Source organism: Hippocampus zosterae, chromosome 18, assembly GCF_025434085.1.
Source record: "Hippocampus zosterae strain Florida chromosome 18, ASM2543408v3, whole genome shotgun sequence".
Taxonomy (NCBI): domain Eukaryota; kingdom Metazoa; phylum Chordata; class Actinopteri; order Syngnathiformes; family Syngnathidae; genus Hippocampus; species Hippocampus zosterae.
Window position 1 is genome coordinate 5,144,713 of NC_067468.1, and position 23,549 is coordinate 5,168,261.

Below are 23,549 nucleotides of genomic sequence, written 5' to 3' on the forward strand. Positions count from 1 at the left end.
TCTCGTGCTAAATCCTCTATTGTAGATTACTCGTTGCCTTCTTGCCTTGCGGCCATTACTCGTGCTATTCGCGTTAGTCTCTAAATTTGTATACATCTATATTGCCTATTCAGTACTTCCTCGCACCTTGCTTTTTTCAGCGAGCGTTTTCGGTTGTTTCCTTATTTCTTCCCTGGTCCTTATTTGACCAGCGTTTTTTGTTACTGTTTCCCTGTCGGGCTCTTTCTGTTCGTTATTAAAGATATTTTGTGTTCATACAAAATCTTTTCGTGTCTGCTTTACCTGGGGATCCACCTCGTTATTTTGTTGTGCACGAGGCGATCTTTCATCGCCTCGGGCACAACGTGACACATTTAGAGATAAGATGAATAGTTTTGGACCAAGCACTGACCCCTGAGGAACTCCATGAGTGATTTTCAGTTGATTCATTTTTTTATTGTTGAGCTGCACGTACTGATATGTTTTCTAAATAACTGTTTATCCATTTATAAGCTACACCTCTAATGTCATATCTTTCTATTTTTTCAATAATATACTGTGATCTATTGTGTCAAAAGCTTTTTTTTAGATCTAGGAAAACCCCAACAGTAAATTCTTTGTTGTCTATATTAGTGGCTATTGCTTCCACAAACTCCATAACTGCCATTGAGGCCATAGTGCTATATGCTATATGCTAACACACACACACACACACACACACACGCACACACACACACAGTATATAGTACTAAATTCCTAATACTATATTGTTTTTTTGCCCACTATATCTTGTGTAATGTAAGCTACTGATATTTGGTTTTAAATTATTTACTATCTTTGAGTTTTTACCGTTCTCTCTTGTTAACACAGTTGTCATGTGTCAATTAAAGAATGCAACCGCCACTAAAGTCAACATGTCACGTGTACTCTGTTCATGCCTTTTTGTCACGTCTCATTAACTAATTCATTCAAAGGTCATTATGATTCTCCCACCTGTAGATTTCCACAGGGACATAATACATTGGATCAATTTATTTCCTTGGAGGCGGCACAAGAAAACTGTGGGCTTGCCGTGCATGGCGTGACAAAACTTTTAGTTAAATGTTGCAGCTCCAAACGCAATCGATTGGAAACTCTTTGACACTGAATTTATAAGAACAAAATTGATAGACCACGATTGATGTCGGGACACGATACTTATGATCTTCTGTTTACAGAATATTATGACCTGCTCAGCCGACTCGGAGAACCAAGGTCACATTTACTTTCCGTTACTTGAAGTTTTGTGCAAATGTTCTTCAAGAAAGTTGTGGCCAGCGTGTGAGAAATGAGATTCCTCGGATTCAAAACATTTGTGACTTTCTGGTTGGTTGGTATATGCGCTCAGATTTTTATTGCCTTCTTTGAAGCTCTTGAAGGCCCTCTTAAAAATGATAATGGCCTCACTATTTTATACTTTCTCTGTATATTTGTGGAATGCGGGTGCAAATCTTAGTCCCACGGCATAAAACATCAACCCCGTTGTTCATTTGCATTGTTATTCTCCAATGTGATGTTATGATGATGAGGAGATGAAATCTTCAAAACATTCCCGTTTCACAAGAGGCCCATCATGCTATTGACGGGGCAAATCTTCAAGCCAGTGTCGCCTTTCCTTCTGGGTGCTTGCTATCATTTATTACGACGCAGTGTTCGAGGCCCTCAGGTCATGAGTTTTCAACTAACACATTTTATGGGCACCATGCTTCATTCATGGTCAGACAAATTATTGTCTTCCACATAACTGCGGAGTGATGCGAGGTTATAGCACGGCATACATGGCTCGTAGAAAGAGGCTCTCAGCAAAAAAACTCGTGCTGAACTGCAATAATTCATGAGCAAAGGTCGGGGAATGTCTAATGGACGCAGTAGGTCCAGCAAAATGTTTTCAACAAGCAGACCTGTGAAAGGGAGTTATGCATCATCTAAAATTGTGCACTGGATTTCAACAAAATAGTTGACCATCAGTCAAAAAGCCTCCTTGACCAGTCCGGTCTGCCCTCACTATTTAGACACATCCATCCATTTTCAACACTGCTTACCCTGAACAGGGTCACAAGAGCCTGTCCCAGCTGATTTTGGGCAGAAGGCAGACTTTACCCTGACCTGGTCGCCAGTCAGTCGCAGGGCACACATAGAGACGAACAACCATCACACCCACATTTATACCGTTACTGTGTGGAAACATATTTCACACTGCCCGCACACAAGTCAGGCGAGTATACCACTACACCATCCATCCATTTTCTAATGCACTTATCCTCTCAAGGTCGCGGGGCATGCTGGAGCCTATCCCAGCTGTCTTTGGGCTGTAGGCGTGGTAAGCCCTGAACCAGTTGCCAGCCAATTGCAGGGCACATACAGGCGAATAACGATTTGTGCTCACAATCAGACCTAGGGACAATTTAGAGTGTTCCATTAACCTGCCATGCATGTTTTTGGAATGCGTGAGAAAACCCAAGCAGTCATGGGAAGAACATGCAAACTTCAAACAGCAAGGTCAGAGCTGGAATTGAAGCCAGTACCTCTGCACTGTGAGGTCGACGCGCTAACCACTGGACCACCGGGCCGCCACCACTACACCATCAGCAACTTATTTCTATAATGTACATGGCATTTCTATGGTCTGGGTTTTGCAATTGGACCTGTTTTGGTTTTAGCTCCTTAACTGGAATGTTTGTTTGGTTTGCTTGTTTACTCAGCCGCCTCTTGTACTATGACAATGACAAGTATTTTGTTGTGTTTCTTTTTGTTCAGTCTTTTTCTCATCATCATCATTTGCGATGATTAGCCCCATAATTAAACGTGTCCTATTACTGGAGCAACTCGAGGGCAACTGTTATGGCAAGCGATGCAAATGCAACCATCAGCACATATGTCGGCCCATTTAGCAATTCCATGGCAAATGGTGGTGTTGAGAGTTGCGCTTGCAGTCGTGTTGGACATACCTTGGCAGAATTTGTTGACAACACAAGCACTAATTGTCCAGTTCTTTATCAGAGTTTGAATGCTACCAATTGGTATTCTCAAACGTTGAGCTGTTTCGATCCTTTTACTGATTTTGAAAGTTTAATGAACCTTTCTTGCAGATCCTATGGTAGATATTTTACATAACCTAAGGCACAATATCCAGCAAAGTCAGTGCAGCCCTCGATAAAATATGCAGAGTTCTCTCAAAATCACTGCCTAGTCATACAGATATAAAAATGAGAATTGAAAAAAAATCTGCATATTTCTACCGAAAAATGTTCGGTATTTTAGAAATTGTGCCAGGGTAGGTAAACTTATGAGCACAACATGTACATACGGTATCATTTACATTACTCATTCACAGGTTGCGGATTTATAAAACCATACATATATCAAACCAAGGCCATCTATAATGTCATAAAATAAGTAAATGTGAAAAATGGCAGTGACTGCGAGGAGTGCCTGACAGTGGATGCAGAGGGAGTCATGCAATCTAATTGTGCAAATGGTCTTTGAGATTGGCTGATGGAGCGATGAGATCACTTCACCTTTTAAGAAACGTTGAGGATGAGGCATCTGCCTGAAATTTCGCATGACCCGGCTGAGGGCGTCATTTGATGTCATCCTCAGTTTAATATTAACTTGCATCGATGGGGGAAACAACATTTGAAAAAGTGGGGGAAAACTGCATTTAGCTTGCTGAGAATATCACATACACACCTTTTGATTTGTGGTTAATGCGCAACAAAGATAAATTGACATGATTTGCAAAATGGAAAGGTCATGTACTGGAATGAGGAACAAGGAGCTGAGAGATGTAACTCGAGGTAACCTCGTGTAGGGCTTATCAGCTCATCAACAAGATAGTATTCCTTCAAAATTTTAGTTGAAGCCAACGGACTATTGAAGAAAGAAACGGTGTCAAAATGCTTCTTAATCTAGCGAGTTCTTTAGTGAAGTAAGTAGGACTGGACATGATCAGTGACATATTGTACTGACCAAAGATGATATTGACATTCTTAGCAGGGGATTAATTGATCTGATGAAGTGAGCCCGTAAACTTTACGGGAACAGTGACAAATATTTCAGGACGAACTTGAGCTTCAATTTTGTCAGGGTTTTAAAATGAACAACGTTTTGGGTCACCTATTCTTTGGTGGCACATAAACGCACATGAAGAGAGCTCACTGGATTCACTTGGGAGAGGGAGGAGGGGTGGCAGAGAAATAGATGTAGTTGTCATAAGCATAACAATGGTATGATATTTCACAAAAGTGACCCAGAGGAAGTATGAACAATGAAAAAAAAAGAGTATTGGTTCAAGGATGGATCCCTGAGGGACTGTAGAAGAAATGTGATTATTAACACAGACAATAAAACCAATATACTGAATTTGTTATGAGTGATGCGACCACTTTCGGGCGTACCCGAAGACAGCTGGGATAGTCTGCAACACATCCCGCAACCCATGTGAGGAGAATCAAATCTGAAAATGGATCATTGGCCGTTATGAGTGAAACCACGTTAGCGCTGTACCTAAACTCTCTGACAAAACTGATCAAGTAGAGTGGAATGTTCAATGGCATCAAATGCAGCATTGTGCGGTTGAGTGAAATCAGAACTGATTGTTCACCTTTATCAGCATGCATGAGGATATCAATTGTTACTTCTAAAAGTAATGCGTCAGTCCTGTGTTTGTGACATAAACCGAATTGAAAGTTATCTAACAGATTATAATCTTCAACTAGAGACACTGGTTGAGACCAGATAATGCACCCGCCTCAATCCTAAAACGCCATTCATTCATTCATTTACAGCTTTTTGACAGGTCAACCACAATTCGTTCTTCATAGACTGCCAAATGAATGGGGAAAAAAAGAAAACAATGCTTATGTATATTCTTACAATATAATGTCAGTATTTAATGTCATTGATCCTAAACTATTATGCTTTGGTCTTTAACATTGTGTGTAGATTGATGTAGGGGGGGGGGGGGGGGGAATATCGTGATTTTGGTTGATGCAAACATAAATAATGTTGCTGATTGTAATCATTTTTGACAGAAATGTATATGAATGAGATGCTTTGCTCCAAGAACTCAGCATTCTCTGTTAGCTGAGTAATGGTTCAAAATTAAATGAATAAGAAACACCATAAACTATGTTGAAAATTACGTTTTTTTTTAAGTATGCGTAATGAAAATCAAATGGTGTACAAAAGTAGAGGCAAACATATCCAACACCACTTTAAATTGAATTGACATCGGGAAACCACATGAAGTGAATTTATATACAATATTCCACTCGCCCAAACATGTTCCAACAAGGCGATAAAAATCAAATGAAAAGTGCAAAGTCGCATGTTTGTGGTCTTTTTAGCGTTGGTTTCATGGTCGCTGACTGATGGCCACAGGATCGATAATGACGCCTTGTCGTTGAGATTGTGGCACTGATCAATCATGCCTTCGGGGTTGTCTGTGTTGTATGGGTGCTGCATGGAGGGGATACAGGTCACAGTCCTTGAACATGAACATGAAAGTACTGATGCAATAGTTGGATGGAGGCGGAAAAAAAGATACATTTAAAAGTGATAGGCGTATTCAAACATTCATCTAATAAATTGTACCTTAACTACGATGTGGCCAAAGCAAAAATTAGGACGACACCCCTGGATTTGAGGCTTTGCTATGCTATTAATTTCACCGGTCAAAAAAAAAAAAAAAAGGTTACCAATTTTTTTGATTAATGATGCAAGGATACTAAATGATATCTTGTTTTTTTTTGGGGGGGGGGGGCGTTACTCAATCTGCCCTCATTTTTTGTTCTCAAGCACACCAGGTTTTAATAGTAATAATAATGTGATATAGTAAGACATCTGGTAATATTTATGAATTAAGGGTTAGTTAGGTTCAGCAGCAGCAGGAGGATTTATTTTTCATAAAACCGCAAATCATAAGTCATTGTAAAATCAGTCTTGTGTGTTTCTAGGTCAAATTAAAAAAAAACTACAAAAAAGATTGGCAACAGAGAAAAAAATATACTGTATATTTTAATAAATGAAGTCACACATTTAGGGCCAGATAAAACCATCTTAAAATTTGCTATTGACCACCGTTATCCTCCTTTTATTCGATCTCTTTGCATTCCAAAGCAGTATAACAATTTTCAAATTTGACTGTAATATGAACATTTTGAAATTCAACCAGGGTGCATCCTTGCTGCCATATAATGTCAAAAATACAATTAGAGAATATACGGCCCCCTCCAACTCTGAGTACTGTACAGCATTCCAGTTTCCGGTGGATTATTACGAAAAACGGTGTACTATTGCCACTTGCTGGCTGACTGAAGAACTACAGCTCAGCTCGAACGGCCATTCCTCTAAAATGGTGGAACAACCATGTGTGCCGGAGTGGTTTTTAAATGTATTTTTTAATGAGAAGTGTCTTAAACTGAAGTGAGCTTCTATAATGAAGTTAAAAAAAAGAAAAGAATGCAACTAAAAAAACACACCAGAGCAACATAATATTTTGGGGTACGGCTAGTCGTTTTATTTATTTATTTTTGTATCTCTACAGAAACTTGGTCAAGGAGAAGGGAATTATGAACTTTGTTTTATTTTGTTTGTATTTTTACTTCCTCAATCAAACATTTTTTCCCAGTTGAGATGCACAGGTTTAGGTCCGGAATAGTCCACATATTGTCATGTTAATGCTTGATTCATATAATTGTGTAAGACAACTTTGACTGTATTTTAATTAGTGCCGAATATTTTAAATATCCTCATGTCAATAGATGTCTGATTCATACAAATTAATATATTTTGCTAGAACAATCTATTTTAACCCTTCCTTGAACAGTGTCTAGTCACAATTGTTAAAAATCAATTTCATTCTGTTAAATTTCAATTTTTAAACGTGTGTATGTGATTGTGGGTAGGTCTCGGGGCGTGGAATGTATTTATATACTTTTTTTATATTTCACGATAGACTTGGGAGGGAGGCTCCTGCAAAATCTTGTTGTAACAAGTGTGCAATGACAATAAAGTATTCATTCATTCATTTAGAAGATACCGGTACATTTCATGGTGGGAAAAGTTTGAATGATTTACCTTGGTCTCATTTTTTTGATATTACAAAAACTTGGCATTTGAACGGGGGTAAGCAGACTTTTTCAATCTGCCATAGATTTATAGCACCAGGGGAAAGTAATTTATTTTCTTTTTTATATATTAGGGTGAATGGTTGACGAATCAAGTTGCATATGAAAAGCTGTCTGATGCACATTGGAATGAAAAAAAATCAAGAACTGATAAAAGTAAATCTACACTATACAACAAGTGAGTGTGTGTCCTTACTAAAATGTAAAAATAATAAAATATACTGTATGGTATATAATCATGAGACGTTAAAAGGACAAAAACAAAATAAAGTATCACTTTCACAGGTTGGCATTTTCTGAACCGTAGTCCAGAAGACTGTTGACATCGGAATCTGAGGAGCTGCTGCTTTCCATTTGAAGAGACCCAAATTGACACCTCTTCTCTGTGTTCATGAAAATAAAAATTCAGCAGGGTCACTGATTCATCTTCCAATAATAATTCAAATACTGTACATCTTCACATAAGCACCACCAACCAATCGACGAGTTATTGTTCACTTACTTTGAAATCTCTTGAACTTCTTATTTAGACAACTACGGACATATTGCTGTAGTTTACGCAGAGTTGAAGGCTTTAGTATCTCAAAGTCAATCTCGACCTCATCTGGGTTGGCATCACAAACAGAAGGCTCTCGTGTTTGAATGATGTGCACCACCTGGCCCAGCTTTCCGCCGGATAATCGGTTTATGTCGAGGCTCAGTTGGTGCTTCTCGTCGTACGTCATTTGCAGAGAGTCTTCATCGCAGAAGTCACTTCCATTTTTTGACCTCCTGAAAGTGAAGACGGCATCACTAAATAAGTTTCCTAATCGTCCGTTTTCAGCGGAACCTACCTGTAAAACACGCATAGGCTTTCTCTTCCTACCTGAAGCTATGAACAGCACTGCCTTTACTTGGTTTCCTGTCAGTCTTCTTCCTTGGTGGGACGTCCGAGAGCACATGAAGCTGTTTGTGAACATCTTTAACCTGCATCAAACAGATTTAAGTGAGCAGTGGTGCCACTCGTCTGAGCAGTGCATTTTTTCCAGGCCATATAATCTATTACATCAGATATGTATCTTTTTGAAAACCAGGGGGGAAAAAATGGCCAGTATTTCACAAATTGTGACGGCATATGGCGTGCTAAATAATGAACAACTGGATGGCAAAATGAGACCCAACACACACGATGTACATAAATATGCTCAACAATATACAAGATTATGTTTGTAGTTTGAAGTGCTGTGAAAAATGGCACTAAATCATTTAGAGCTTTGCACAATATTTATTGCCATCTCTCATACAGCTAAATAACATTATATACAGTATCTATAATAAAATATATTACAAGTATATGGTACAGCTCTATACAAGAGAAGTTTGGCGGCAACACTTGTCCTGACTTACCAAATGTAGTGGCCAGTGCATCTGAACACTGGGGTGCTGGTGAGGACCAGGGCGCCAACCACATTTTTATTTACTAGAAGCAAAATGGTCCCTAAAGATGACATTTTAGAGCCGCAATATGAAAATTTAGGTGCACACTCGGTGGCAGGTTAATTTGAAAAGTGAATATTCACGACCAGTCATGTTCACTGTGTGACTGATCAATTAGGCGAAAGCTGTCAGTGACAAAAAATATTTAAGAATAATAAAGGAAGAAAAATAATAATAAATAAAACTCCCGGCCCATGAGATATTTTGCAGCCACCTACTACTTGACATCAAAGTTCAATATTTAGTGCAGCTCCCACCCTTTTTTCCTCGGTCGGTGCGTTGAGCGTTTGTCTTGGCTGTACAGTGTCCTTGAGTGTTGTGAAAGGCGCTTACAAATGTGATGTATTATTATTATTATTATTAGTGTGTCTGTATTTTAATTTAATGTTATTATTTTTTTACTTATGGGCGACCATAACTCAGGCTCATGACTGCGTTCAGTGAATCGTAATTTTGAAGTGATACCAAGAAGGAAAAGATGTCTTGTCACCCAGTTCCAAGTCATGTCTTTCTCAAAACCTGTGGTAAACAGCTACATTTCATGAAAAACGGGAGACGGAGTGGGGTTTCTTTAAGCATGGGGCACATGAAATATCCTAAATGCATGTTTTGATGCTCAAGAAATCAGACATCATGACTCAACTTGACATCACCAATCTTGCTCACATTCTAAAGAAGCGCTAATGTTCGGAAATGTTATGAATAAAGACTGAGAAGATTTTTGTATACTGTACTTGAACCCCCTTTTTGTGGAATGCTTGATGGGGCCCAAACACACCCAGCCTCCCCCCGACATAAGTTGAGTTTCAAACACCTGCCCTTGGCTGATGAGTGGGTGAATAAACCAACAACCCTTAATACCTCCGACGGAGAATTTAGTTTTTGAGGATTCTTTGGAGCAATACAGACTTGACCCACCTGTTGGTCCAACTCTCCAAATTGTGTGACTTGTTCATTAGCTTTATCCGAAGCAGAGGCGATTGTGGTACTGAGCCCATTCGTCCCCGGCCTGTAGGTCACCTGTGAAGCGCTCGTGATGGGCTCGTCACGAATCATCGAAAATCTCTTCTCAAACACACCCTGCAGCAAACGGGAAGAAGTGAATCCGAGAACTGAAGTGTTGAAGTGCGGGATTCGCTCTGCTGACAGTACCTGAAGCTTTTTGGCCTGGGCGACAACTTCAAGGTATGGAGGGTTGTACTTGTAGCAGTTGGAGAAAATTAACCTGACGTCCGCAGCGAATCTTTGAGCATCCTGGTACTCTCTCCTGCTCAGTTTTGCCTAGTAATGAAATGCACTTGTGAGAGCTGAGAGCCTTTGCGAAAAGCAACGCCACCGTTTTGGTAAAAGTCCAAACGTGACGCAAATACCGTGACAGTGCTAAGATCCATTGGGTATTTGATGATGTCATGGTAGTCGCGCAGCTGCAAAGCTTCGGCATCCACCGGTTTGTAGAAAGGCCAGGCGTACGCGACATGCTTCTTGGAGCACATTTCCTTCAGGATTTCTTCACAGTACTGGAGTTGTTTGCTCAGCTGGATGGTCTCACCCTCTCGAAGCGCTGACTCTTTTTCAATAGCAGAAGGGAGGGTGGAATGCTCGGGGATTTCCTGTCTTTTTTTGCTTTCCGGCGACGCATTCAGGCCGGTTGAGTCAATGGCTGAATTGCTCCTATTCTTCGGGCCTTGTTTCTTTATGAGCATCATTAAATCAAAAACTAAGTTGTCAATATGAAAATAACCAATCATATATACGGTGCGTGAATAAAAAAGACATACAACGTTGGCCTGTGATGCCACTGGGAGATGTGACGGCAAATTGGAGCCGGTGTGCTTTTGCTGCCGGGGCGCATCTAAAAGAGACGCGGTCGCCTGCTGCCCACCTGCATGCATAAAATGAACACAAGTTTGTGAACACTGAATTCAAGACTTTGTCATTGCGATATTTAAAACCAGGTCTGTTTCAAAACCAGCGTTTGTTTAAGACTTCAGAAAGCTTGATTTTAGACATTTTAACCCATTTAATCCCACTGGTCACATTTGTGAAGGACAACAATGATTTAATTTACAGGGCTCTAAAAATGTTTATTACTGATAACTTAAATGGGCTACAACCAATGACACCTGATTTTGACTTTTAAATGTCTAGGAAAATTTTGGGATTAAATGAGTTAAGGTTGTCTTCTTATAATCGTGGATTTAATGCATTTTTTTAAAGAATTTGTGGGAATCCTGAACTACATATCAAAGCCGTTCACTGGGCAGAGGATAACAAGTTGTCAAAGTGCAGTTTTGGGACAATGAAACACTTGAGAAATCTTGGCGCCCGCCCCCCCCCCCCCCCCCCCCAAAAAAAAATCTGTAAATTGAAACTGAAACACCGTGAATAGTTTGTTTGGACACTATGTGCTCATTCTTTGCATCAAAGGCACTCCACAAGTGTTTCAAACTGTAAAGGCATCTTGCGCGCAAAGTCAGTTTGGATTTGGCAGCCAGCCTTCCAGAATTGCTTCCGTCCTTAATGTTCATCTTGTATTCTGAATTGAATTGAATCCAACTTTATGTGTATCAAATGTACTGTGCACACAGCACGGATGAAATTTCTTCCCTCTCAACATATAACAAGAGGCGCTGCTGCGGGTGTCCGCTCCGCCATCAAAAGAAAAGTGAACAAAAAATGACAAATTAATACAAGACAACACATGAGACACTGACAATCGTGCAATCTTAACCACTTTCCTGCACACACTCTTGCTGTCTGAAGCAGTTCTAGATGAAAGAGCAGCAAATCAAAGGGTCCTTTTCACCAGTGGATCAAAGACATCATGCTGCAATGTGTACATGTCTGCTACAAACTAAGCTTGAAAGCAACAAGAAGCTATAGCATCCATTCGCCAAAAAGAGATTGGCTTTCTTCTCCTGTCCCATGTAAATCCGCTTCAATTTAAAAAATATATATTTTATAATAATTTAATATACGGGTAATAGAAAATATTCAAATAAATTATATAATGTATACACCTGTACATTTAAATACATATATACAGTATGTATACGAATAAATTGAAATATTTATTCAAATATTCTTTGAATAAAAACTCAAGGGGCAGGTCTTTCACTGCAAGCACATCTCTGAAATGACCAGACATGACGCTTCACTGGCAAACATCTCAAAAGCAATTATTTTCTTTTATCCCAACGTGAACCTACTTTGGTTGGACTTGACTTTTAACAGTCAAACTAAGTTCAGCACTGCTTTCAGGGCAAAGTTGTGCAAAACTACGTATGTTACATTGAGTTTATTCTACGGGTATGCCTGAAGTAAAATCACCTCGCACAGCTCCCGCCAGTGCAATAATCTGGTAAGCGTCAGAGAATCCAATACCTGAACTTTTCTTTTTGCTTTTCCCTTGGGCTGGATGAGGCAACAGCTCCACTTCTTTCTGAGGCATATGTGCAACTTTTTGCAAATAAATCTTTTCCAAGGCCAGAGCCATCAGCACAATATCATCTGTGGGCTAGAGGAGTGGATAGAGTGAGGGCGTGCGTCAGAGCAGCTCAACAGCGAGCTCCAAGATGCGTCTCACGGACCTTGTTGTAAATGTAGCAGTTGGTGAACATGGTGTTGAAGTCCTGCAAACACTCGGTGGCACTCCAATAGTAGTTGTTCTCCAGTCGTTGTTTGATGGTTCCCAAATCCATAGGGTTGCTTATTATGGTATGGTAATCCTAAATCAAAGAAAGTGTTGCATCAGTGATGTACTGTAAGTTTTGTCTTTTTTGTTTGGGCACATTGCAACATTTTAGCAGTTGATTACACAAACATCATTTGCAATACTGTCAAAGACAAAAATCCTCATTGTGTTCAGAGTTCATCGAGGTTTCATTTAAAAAGGATACACTTGCAATTACAAGTATGCACATTTTAGTAATTGGAAATTTTGCATTGGGACTGATTACTGAGGCACAGCTGGAAATGGCATTTTAAGAAATGATGCAACAGTTGTACCTTTGCGACCAACAAGCAAAACAAAAACAAAGATGGAGTTGATACAGCGACTTATGAACACTTTTTCGATATGATCCAATTTGACAGCTGCAGTAAATATGCATTCTAATGACCGACACAGATCTAAGAGGAAAAAGAACAGTGCCCAATTTTTATGCTATACAAAAAGTGAGCCTTTACAATAAAAAAAGAATTACATTATTACATTAATGTTGTGCTATCAAAATTATTAGACCTCAGATGGAGCAATTTATTTACAATCCCACTGCCCGTACATAGTACTCACTGGTAATTTAAGAGCCACGGCATCGACAGGATGGTAAAAAGGCCAAGCGAAATGGTGCCTCCACAGAGCCTTGACCACAATACTCCTCATGAACTGAAGCTGGTTGGTCCTTCGGCCTAAGTTGTGGACATTTGTGACCTCAGGTGGTGGGGGGTTATCAAGTTGAGGTGCAGGTGCCTCCGTGTCCGATGGCATGATCATCAGTGCAAGGGCACAAAAAGCTTTAAAACAGCCACTTCTGGTTTATATTATCTTTTGCCAATTTCACAGCTGCTGTCTCTGTAGGATGAAAGAAAACTGCAGCCATTTTTTTTGGCATTGTTCTTCGTCGGGCCACATAGTAGAACCTATCGGAATGAAAAAATATATATTTAAGGCAATGTGACTGATAAACTAAAATGAGACGACCAACAAAGGTCAGCAGTCATCTATATAAATATTTACAAAGTCATATAATAGAAATAAATATATATTTTTTAATTCGCCACCACCCAACTGGTGCAATATAATGAGATTCATTGCAATGTTTCGTAGTATTTGTTTTCAAATCTCTAAATGACCTCGCGCCACCTTACCTCTCTGAGCTCATGTGCCTCTACACACCTGCCCGGCGCCTCAGGTCTGCGGACCAGACATTATTAGAAGTACCAAGAACTAAACTGAGGCTCAGAGGCGATCAAGCCTTTTCTGTTGCTGGTCCCTTTCTATGGAATGACCTCCCACTGAACATTCGGCAAGCCTCCTCGCTGCCCATTTTTAAAACCCGCCTCAAAACTCACCTCTATTCTTTGGCATTTGACTCAGAATGACTTAGATTTGTTCGGTGCTTTCTACCGTCTTTGTTACCGATTTGATTTACTGTTTGTTGTATATGTTAACTGCTTCATGTACAGCACTTTGTATGCAGCAATGGCAGTTTGAAAGTGCTCTATAAATACAGTTGAGTTTTTGAAAAACTTAATTTAAAAAAAAAGCCATGATCTGTATCATTTATGTGTGTTTTTAGCACTGTAGTTGTTTACGGTGGTGTAGACCACACTGAATTATACCTGTACTGAAATGGGGACAGTCTAAAGCACTTGTGTGTGTGAAAAAGCTTCCCGTTGCTTGCGGTCAGAAATCTGTTAGGAATCCTCAACAAAATTTGCATGCACATCTGTACGTATGCCCATGTCAACCTCTGAAAATATCAAAACAATTGCCACATTATTTTGAATTTTATGGGCATTAAGCCTTTTTGTAAACACAGATGTGCCTGATTAAAAACTAGGACCAATTGTCACTAACGTTCATGTGCACAGATCTAGCGACGCCTACACCAATCTCTGAAAAGACCAAAAAAGATCGCCTCAATATTTGGAATTTTGGGCATCAAGTATTGTCCTCATTAAGATGAAGTGATGCGAGACGAAAACGTTTCATGCCCGTCAAACACAAAACTTTGGTACAGTCATTTTGATGTTTTCAGAGATTGATGTGGGTATAGGTGGAGACACTCAGAGATTTTGGCCAAGATTGATCAGTTTTAAGACATCAAGCTTTGTTTATTTTTTTAATGAAGAGGAAAACACTTAACACCGATACTATCCAAAATATTCGGGCCGTTGTTTTTATATATAATTGATGTGGGCATATGAAGGTGTATGCATGTGAATTTGGTGACAGTTTGTTGCAGTTTTCTAACCTTGTGCCACGTTGCTACATTACAACAGTCCTCCTGAAAGTCGTTCCAGATTTTGGTCGTCTTTGTTGTTACATTAGAAGGGGTACATGGGAAACGTCGCTCACACACGTCGGCATCCTGGATAACAGATAATACTTTATTAGTATTCACCTTGGCCTCGCAGATAACGTTAGCGTCACAAACAGGAGTCCACATTGACCATTCAGCAAGAGGCACTGGGAAAACGAGAACACAAGTGATGAATTGAACCTTGCCTGGCTACATTGTTACCATACCTGGGCTACAGTGCACAATGTCCAGAACGCCTCCGATACGGCTTGTTATTTTAAAATTAATACTGTATGTCTGAAGTCGGAAACAAAAACTAGAACACTTAGTCATCATCTACCTGTACATTACGACACGTGTTTCTCCCGTTGAAGAGCAGCGATAGTGGGAAAGTCACTTTCATCGTGAAACTACATATTTTTGATGACATTACCTCGAAGCCAGGATGAGGCAGCAGTTATCTCAATTTAACAGAAAACGGGCATGATAGATGGAACAAAAATATATATATATGTTTGGAGCTACTGAGTAACGGGAAATGTTATTGTCGTTTCTGCCTCTTCTTTGTATCACCGAAGCGTTACACATCGAAAGTTTTATGGCGCCTCCTATAGTCTTGGAGGCTCAAACCCACTTCGCCCCATCCTCTAATCCGGGGGTCGACAACCTCAAGAGCCACATGTGGCTCTTCAGCGCAGTCCTCGTGGATCCAGGGATCAATTTTCAAAAATGTTTGAACATGGAAAAAAAATGTTGGAGGGAAATACTGTATTTTTTTTTGTATTTACATGTTTTATTTTCTATAAGATGACAAACATGACACAAACATTTTTAACATTTTCCAATGCTGTAAAAATATGGAGAACAAATATTACATTCAACATTTCTCTCAACGAGGATTTGCGTCATAGACCATGACACACGTTTCAATTAGCAGGGCGGGATGTCAGTCAGGTGGCGATTAAAAAAAAAAAACGAAGTTGCATGTATAATTCACCGAGGGTACTGGAAAAGTATGAGGATCTGGAGGGCCGAGAGAAGCATTTTTAAACAGTACACGTGAGCTACGATATATATGACAGTGTCATATATATCGTAGCTACCGTGTGTCATAATGACACGCGGTACAAAAGTGCGTCACATGCCTGTTTCATTTTAGCTGCCGTTCTGGCTGTTGCCATTACGACACGCGTGCGTAAATTGCGTGGGTATGCCCGTGTGCGTGGGTATATGTGGTGTGCGTGGGTATACGCGCGTGTGAGTTAACGCCGATGGGTCCATGAGGCCTCATGAGGCGTGTCGACACAATGACACACTGTGTTGATACTGTGTCGCTGACCACTGCCAACTGCTGGACCTTCAAAATCCCTGCAGCCAACCCACTTGACAGACTGAACAAACTGATTTGATGATGACGTGTATACAATGCGCTACCTCACTCGACCCACAATAGCCACAGCACCATTGTTTATGTTGTTGTTTATGCTGTTTATATTGTTTACATTGTCTATACTGTTCAGATTATATGTCAATTTTATACAGTGTAGCTGCTATCCTTTCTTAGCTGTGTGTGTTTAATGCACAGCATGTTTGCATGCATGTATGCACTGAGGATTGAGAGGAAGAAATTTCATCTATGCTACATGTCATACATAAAGCATATTTGACAATAAAGATGACATTGACCATTGACAATATCATTCACATCCATGCATTCATATTGTATCAGTCAATGTGTTTCAATAATGTGAAAATCATGTGAATGATGATGTTTGTGGGCTTTGTCTTCACAAATTTTGATTTAGAAAAATAAGATGCTCCAGTGTTTTAAATTTCAGTCTGTTGCGTTTAATGCATGCTATTTCCCCTGTTGTGGAGAACACACACACACAATGGAATAAGACATGTCAAAAATCCGAGAGGCACTTGGAGTGACAAGGAGATTTTAATAAATACCTTATTCTCCAAAAGGAGATCAAAATGGCTCTACGCGGCGGACAATTTGTATTTGTCCGGAAGCTGTTCCATAATATGCACGTACAGTAGCAACGTCACTCGAGTGAAGCGCGTCTCAGCAGTCGATAGATATTCTGCTGTGAGCTCGTGAGCGCGAGCACGTACTCGCGGCGCCGACCCAACCCACACCACATGTTAAGCTTTGAACTACGACAACAGCAAAACTAGCCTAGCCGATGTAATGATGGTCAGCAGACAAGCTTTACGTTTTATGTGACTTTTAACAGGAACGTGGCAGAGTCGTCAAACATGCGGTGTGCTCACTCGCAGTCACTTTCTGGAACTCCCCCTTATAGGCGGGACTTCTCAATCAACTGGAGTATGACGTACAGTACAAACGTTCATAAAGCACTTCTCATATAATAATAGCCTATTATATGACAGCCGACATGACGCTTGAAGTCAGACGGACATATTTTTTCTGATAATCAGTGTGTTTTCCGTATTGCCCAAACATATATTTTTATTCGAGCGAGGTGAGGTCTGGCTTGTTTCGCATCGTGTCGCCAGACGCACTTCCTTAGGATACACTGAGCGGGCTTTTGCTGCGTCAACGCCCCCTGCACTGAGTCGACGCCCCCTGGACTAAGTGGCGCAGCTTGGACTGTGCCAAGCAGCCGATGCAGTCTAAACTGCGTCGGTGCAGTTCACGTGTCAACGCAGCCGATGCAGTCTAAACCGCGCCGGTGTAGTTCACGTGTCAATCACATGATGTAATGAGCCCGGCGCATGCGTCAACGCATCGGTGTCGTTATACTCGTTAACTTAACGGGTCGATCTTGGGAGCTTGGTTGTTCGAAAAGTAGACCTTCGATCACAAAAGGTTGTGCACTCCTGCTCTCCAAATGTACTGCAGGTAAAAAAAAAAAAAAAAAACTTTTAATCATGAAGGCTCATTGTGTATTTGTAGCCAACTTAGTTATTTTGATAGTAGGCTAATATAGCTAATATTGATGCATTCAGCATGTTATGGCTGTTGCTCATGACTACTTGCGTGCGTAAATTAAGTGCGTAAATTGCGTGCGCGTGTGGTCACGGGTCGATCGCGGGCGTTTGGTTGTTGACAAAATAAGAAAACCTTTATTAGTCTCGCAATGGAGAAATTCCCAATTCACAGCAACAAAGTTACCAAAGGGAAAGAAGTAGAACAACAAAATATAGGAGCTGCTGGAAAGGCAGCCACTCTCGCGTCGCCATTTTGACCTTAGGTCAAAAAAGCTTGTGCACCCCTGCTCTCCAGATGTACAGCAGGGGTAAAAACAACTTATCACCATGAAGCATGAAGGCTCATTGTGTATTTGTAGTCAACTTAGTCATTTTGATAGTAGGCTAATATAGTTAATACAGCATGTGTTGCCTTCAATATAAAGCTTTAAAAATGTTCGTGGCTCTATGGACTTAGTTGTTTTTTGGGGTCCAGTATGGCTCTTTCAACATTTTGGGTTGCCGTACACTGCTCTAATCTGTGAATCCGACAGTATTAACTCCGACACTTTTAGAATGCCGTTTAAAACCGTTGCATTATCATCTAATAAGTGTCCGATACACACTTGGTCAATGGTGTTCAAAAGTTATTTGCTTTTATCATCAACACACGCGAAAGTCATCCGCAGATCGAAAAGGTTAATGCGCGCTATCAATACACCGATGTTAAGATTGAGCTAAAATAATGACATTACTGTATTTAAATAAAAAAAGGAAACGGAAACCCTCGTGGTGTGTGGTTGCCCCGCAACAGATAATTCTATGTAATACGTTTAGGCTTTCATATGACCGTTTTTCTTCTGTCTAGTGTCTCATTTAGGAGCACTTTAAACGGCAGTCAGGTGTGAGCCGAGACACTAAATATCCTCACATGTTGAACAACTGCGACGCATTGGGGACAACTTCAAGTTGGGAGAAATGATGCGACGTTGATCTCAGTTGTAAGTAGCTCGACTTATTTTCACGTATTAGAAAGAGTCAATTGTCCGCTAAGTAAACGTAGCAGTATTATAATATCACCATTTACAGTGCGATTTCCTCACCGCATTAATATTTAGCATTTCGTTGAATTTCCCACGGCTTAATTTCAATAGTCGAGAGATCAGCGTTTGCTCTCTGTCGCCAAGCAACGCGGTTTCTGGAGAGTTTTCTCTGTATGTTACCTTGATGTCACGTCACTCTTTGGAGTATGGCATTTATATTACTGCGTTAGACCAGGTTTGAGATAAATTACTAAAGACAATGTCGGTAATTTTCTAATCATTATATCGGGGTGTCTCGGGAACCCTGCTCCCATTTTAATTATTACGTTCAAGGTGAAAAAAATAAAGAATGTAATCATGAAACTGCAAATATTAAAATGTTAATAATAATAATGTGAAAATCTCTTAATTCCTCAAACTCATCCACAAATAAATGTTGAATTTCAGAAAATAATTGTATTAACCCACAATTAACCATTAACACACAAACAAACAAACAATCGTCAATATTATAAACAGACATATTAATTAAAAAAATGACTTTTTGGCTTGCATGCCCCTATTGCCTTATTATGAGGCATATTGTATGTATTTTGTCTTAGTTTTTAAGTTACCAAATGTGGTTCCGTGCTCTGAAAAGGGCAAACCATTTTAATTCCATCAATGACACTGGATTTGATTTTTTTTCTGACTCCCAAATCACCATTGTCTGCTCAATACTCAAGCCCAGGATTATCTGTGATCTTTGATGTGACCCTTAAAAATGTCTGAAAAGCAGCTTCCTATTAATGTGTGTGACAGGTACCCATTAGTCTTCAGCTGTTGACATTCTTCAGGAGGGAGAGGAGAGGTGTGGAGTAGGGTCAGAAGAAGCGCGTTCGGACAGTATGGAGCAGCTCAGGGCAGAATTTGAGAAAGTTGTAGCGGAACTCAAGTGGGAGGAAGTTGTTTCCACTCTCCTGGAGGTGGTCAGTGGCATGGTGTGTGCTACGGCAAGCTGTCCACCTCCTGTGCCTTCGTGGCTGAGGTTTGACACCCACTGTCAATTGGTCACTGGTCCCAACAGAGGCTATGGTGGGTGCGTCCCGCCCAGTTCAGCTTTTGTGCAGGCAGGTCAAGTGATGGCAGGACCGCAGACAAATCCATATGGCATGCACGCATTTGACATCAAAAGTCAGGCAGGTGGCTCTCAGGTGAGTGTATAATAAATACGAACATGTTTGTAGCTGGATGTAAAGGGTCTCGCAACAGTTAGTCAAGAGGTCGTTTGTACACTGAAAATAGTTTTGTTGGATTTACTCGTTTTTAATTTGCCAAATGGTTGCATTAAAAAAAGAAGATCCACATACACGAGTAGACTGTAGATCTACTTAAAATGTATCTGGAGCCAGATGACTTTGTTTTCTGCAACCACTTTCAAAATAAAATTGAGTAAATTCAACACACCATTTTCTTTCCGGAGTACAAGTTCATTATTATTCATTTTGATCGTTCTAAAATATGTAAAACGATCATGTTTGAGGTATTCCACTGGAAAAGCGTATTTGATCTGACCTGAAAGGGACCATGCTGCCACCTTGTAGACATCTGATGACTAACTTTCTGTATATTCGCACGATCAGAATCTCTCTCTACCTGGACGGTCACTTCCCGAAAACTCCAACTGGTGTCCTCCTGGGATGCTGTAAGTAACATACACAGAAACCATGATCAAGATACTCACATTACGTTTCAAACAAAGCATGCCACTGAAATCATTCTAGGAATGGAGGAGACATGTTTCCGATGTCAGGCCCTTCTGTCTACGCCGCTCCAATGAGTTCCAACTCAAAGTAAGAATCATGTTCATATATGCGCCTTTTCAAGCGGACAGACAGCATCAAAGCCGTTTCCAAATACGTTTTCCTTGTATCAAATTGTTTGTCTCCTTTATCCATATAGGAATGGAGGGGTGGTCTATCACATTGCTGGCCCCCCTGTCTTTGCTGCTCCCCCAATAACATGTACAAAGTAAGACTTTCTTTAGGTACATGTCTCATGACTGGTAGCAGCGGGCTGATTTAAAAAAAAAGTCACCGGTGAAGATTGCAACTTATGGTCGAGTGAGTCGATCCAGTTTGTTACAGGTGATCCATGGCGGAAGGGCTATTAGGGCTTTGCATTTTGACGTGAAGGGTCACGCTTTAAAGGGGAACCAAACTCAACACGTATTTTTTTTTTTAAGAATACATTTGACGTGACCGCATGACTCAAAATCAGAATGTCATGTGTAGACTAGGGGCGGCAATAGAACATACTGTACGTATTTTTAAAGAAAAAGTTTCACTTGATGTGCCCTTTAAAATCGCCATTAGCTACTGACGGGGCAAAACGTCACAACTGCAATAGCGCATTGCCTTGTTTACAGCACATTTGAGTAAGCCTGGCTTGTTAAAAATGGATCACTAGCTGTCAGCCTCAAGGTGAGGGCAGATTCATTCTCATATTTGCCAGCCTTTGAAAAGCCATCCGTCTACAGCCAGCCTGGTTTGCCAGCCGCCAATGCTGGCAGCTGGAGATGTGTTTTCCAATTTTGATCACTAACAGTATCAATTATCATTTTCAATGAAGCGATTGACCATGCTGTCAATATTGTGTTGTGTTGAGCTTGGGTGCAACAGTGCATGGTGGAATACCAACTTGAACAATGCTGAACGATGTGAAGAACAATTGCATGTGAGCGTGTCCACCAATGGCTGGGTAGATACGTGGAGCTGACCAGTATGTAGTCTGTCGTCATTGAGCATTCTACCAACGTTGTCGGACTTAACATAAAAATGGAGGCCGCTGGAAGACAGTTGATGTGATATTTTAGTAAGTAGGCTTAAGTAAACATCAGATAAAGAAGACATGGCCATGTAAAATACAAAGTTTTCACATCTTGGGCTAAGTTACCCTTTAAAAACGTGTTTTGGCAAACGGCGCCGCTCGCAAGGCAGACATAGACAAACCACCAATCAAGCTCACACTTTGGGATCAATTCAGAGTGTTTAGTTGAGCTGCCAATGCATATTTTTGGAATGGGGGAGGAAAACGGAACACCCCGAGAAAACCCATGCAAGCACGGTGAGAACTGTACACAGGAATCGAACCCCTGTCTTTTGCACTGTGAGGCGGACACGCTAGCCAGTTGTCCAGCGTCCCGCCCAAACTGATAACATGTGCGACTTTTTCAACAGTCTTTCAATTCTACCTGTACCTAAGGTCTTACCTCCCAGTTTCGCACAACGGTAACCAGAGTTCTTTGTTGTTTTATTTTTGTACACCAGAAGAAAACGACGGCGCCGGCGCATCCGAGATGCAGACCAGCCATATGTCAAGAAGCCACCCAATGCCTTTATGTGTTTTCTGAAGGAGCAGAGACAACATGTAAAGGCACAGATGAATTTAAAAGACAGTGCTTCTGTCAATACTGTCCTGGGTCACATGGTGAGCATGCTTGCTCCACTCTCCTCTGCCCTCAATATATTTATCAGCATAGTTATGTGTTGTTTTATTAAAATGCCCACAGTGGAAGCTGCTGACTGACGAGGGACAGGCTAAATATTACAAGATTGCCGATGCTGAGAAAAAACTCCATTCTCAGATGTATCCAGAGTGGTCCAGCAGTGATAACTACGTGAGTCCAAACTCTGACTTTTCAAAATGTATTTGCTCATGGACAATTAGTCAATCTTTTTTGTGTACAGGGCAACAAGAGAAGGAGGCGCAGTGTTACAACAGCCTCCAATATTACAGGTGTGAAATTCTCAAATCACTCACATCCTGTTAATACTGAGTCAGTTTGTTTATAATTGCCTCCAAGTGGGTTTCTTATCTCTCCGAATCATGGTTAGCCTACCACATTTGACCCACTCAAATATAAAAAGGTATCAAAGTTCAAATGGGATGATGCCTTTCTTGTTGTTGTCTGTTCCAGAGCCAGGTTCTCCAGGAGAAACTCCAACTCCACAAACCAGTGACGAGTCTGAAAAAATGCGTATTGCAGACAAAGTCTTACATATGCTGGGATGCGCCTAGTCACCTTATGCTCCATCATTGGTTGTGGGTGCTGCCAGGCAGCCATTTTGTATCACTGTGTCCTCAACGAATGAATGTTATTTAAAGTATGTAAATATATTTAAATGTATAAAAAAATGCAAATATGTTTTAGTATTTTACAGTATTGTCGAACAACAATGTGTTCAATCCACATCCTCTGGATTTTAACGAGTTCCAAAACTCATGATGGAAGGGTGTGAAGATGTTCGAAATAAAACTTAAATCTGTTATGCGCACACCCCAAAAACAAGACAAAGCAATGTATCCCTGTGGGATGCCTGATATTCACAAAGTGAATGAAATTACTGAATCAAAACAGGCTTAACCTTAGCAAGCCTGTCAAGCAGCAACATGTGCATCTTTACAATGTTCATGTAATACAAAGTAATTAGTAGCTAAATAGGATGTTTGTAAATTGTTAACTTGAGCCACTCTTTGTGTAACGTTGATGAGTCATGACAATGACATGCAAAGGCACAACAATGAACATGAATAAAATGTTTTGAATGATGGATCTTGTTCATATTTTTGTGGTGTTTACATGAAAATGTCAGAGTGATATTTACCTGACCTCCTAGGACATTGACAGGGTTCCTCAGATTTGAGAATTTTATTTCCATAAAGTACAAACACAAGTTTATCATTGCATGGCTGTTTTGGTCTTCAATCGCACAACCCAGATTTACTTTACAGAAGATGAATGATGACATCCAACACGCTGTTTTGTAATGATTTGATCACTTACCACGCAATATCTCTCCAATCGAGAAAACCCTCAAACAGCAACCGCAAAAAATAAGACGTTAAAAAGACAATTATATCATTCGGACATACAT

At 40.4% G+C, this 23,549-nt stretch overlaps 2 protein-coding genes across 4 annotated transcripts; one reads left to right on the forward strand and one right to left on the reverse strand.

Moving 5' to 3' along the window:
* Positions 1-7,255: 7,255 nt before the first annotated feature.
* On the reverse strand, positions 7,256-15,255 carry LOC127590810 (bromodomain-containing protein 3-like). Of its 3 annotated transcripts, XM_052050274.1 has the most exons (12): positions 15,084-15,255; positions 14,603-14,719; positions 12,919-13,265; positions 12,215-12,352; positions 12,009-12,141; positions 10,403-10,506; positions 9,995-10,315; positions 9,777-9,905; positions 9,543-9,704; positions 8,014-8,114; positions 7,651-7,919; positions 7,256-7,531 (listed from the first exon to the last, which is right to left on the reverse strand). In XM_052050274.1, the coding sequence occupies exons 3-12, from the start codon at positions 13,117-13,119 to the stop codon at positions 7,428-7,430; spliced, it is 1,662 nt and encodes a 553-aa protein (XP_051906234.1). In that variant the 5' UTR covers positions 13,120-13,265; positions 14,603-14,719; positions 15,084-15,255; the 3' UTR covers positions 7,256-7,427. The 3 variants fall into 3 exon arrangements, with proteins under 3 accessions (XP_051906234.1, XP_051906235.1, XP_051906236.1); XM_052050275.1 differs by lacking the exon at positions 14,603-14,719; XM_052050276.1 differs by lacking the exons at positions 14,603-14,719; positions 15,084-15,255 and adding an exon at positions 13,494-13,582.
* A 4,265-nt stretch (positions 15,256-19,520) lies between these two features.
* LOC127591646 (lymphoid enhancer-binding factor 1-like) lies at positions 19,521-23,238 on the forward strand. Its single transcript, XM_052051932.1, has 8 exons — positions 19,521-19,826; positions 20,256-20,317; positions 20,397-20,465; positions 20,575-20,643; positions 21,942-22,101; positions 22,184-22,291; positions 22,362-22,410; positions 22,592-23,238. The coding sequence occupies exons 1-8, from the start codon at positions 19,521-19,523 to the stop codon at positions 22,690-22,692; spliced, it is 924 nt and encodes a 307-aa protein (XP_051907892.1). The 3' UTR covers positions 22,693-23,238.
* Positions 23,239-23,549: the final 311 nt, after the last annotated feature.

What these genes read in the sequence shown, in the direction of transcription:
- LOC127590810 (XM_052050275.1), bottom strand. Translation starts at nt 13,119, where the DNA reads ATGATCATGCCATCGGACACGGAGGCACCTGCACCTCAACTTGATAAC. An exon ending in CCGTGGCTCTTAAATTACCA is followed by an intron (nt 12,353 to 12,918) that starts GTGAGTACTATG and finishes TCTTTGATTTAG; the next exon opens with GATTACCATACCATAATAAG. An exon ending in ACTGCTACATTTACAACAAG is followed by an intron (nt 12,142 to 12,214) that starts GTCCGTGAGACG and finishes CCACTCCTCTAG; the next exon opens with CCCACAGATGATATTGTGCT.
- LOC127591646 (XM_052051932.1), top strand. Translation starts at nt 19,521, where the DNA reads ATGGAGCAGCTCAGGGCAGAATTTGAGAAAGTTGTAGCGGAACTCAAG. An exon ending in TGGTGTCCTCCTGGGATGCT is followed by an intron (nt 20,318 to 20,396) that starts GTAAGTAACATA and finishes AAATCATTCTAG; the next exon opens with GAATGGAGGAGACATGTTTC. An exon ending in GGTCCAGCAGTGATAACTAC is followed by an intron (nt 22,292 to 22,361) that starts GTGAGTCCAAAC and finishes TTTTGTGTACAG; the next exon opens with GGCAACAAGAGAAGGAGGCG.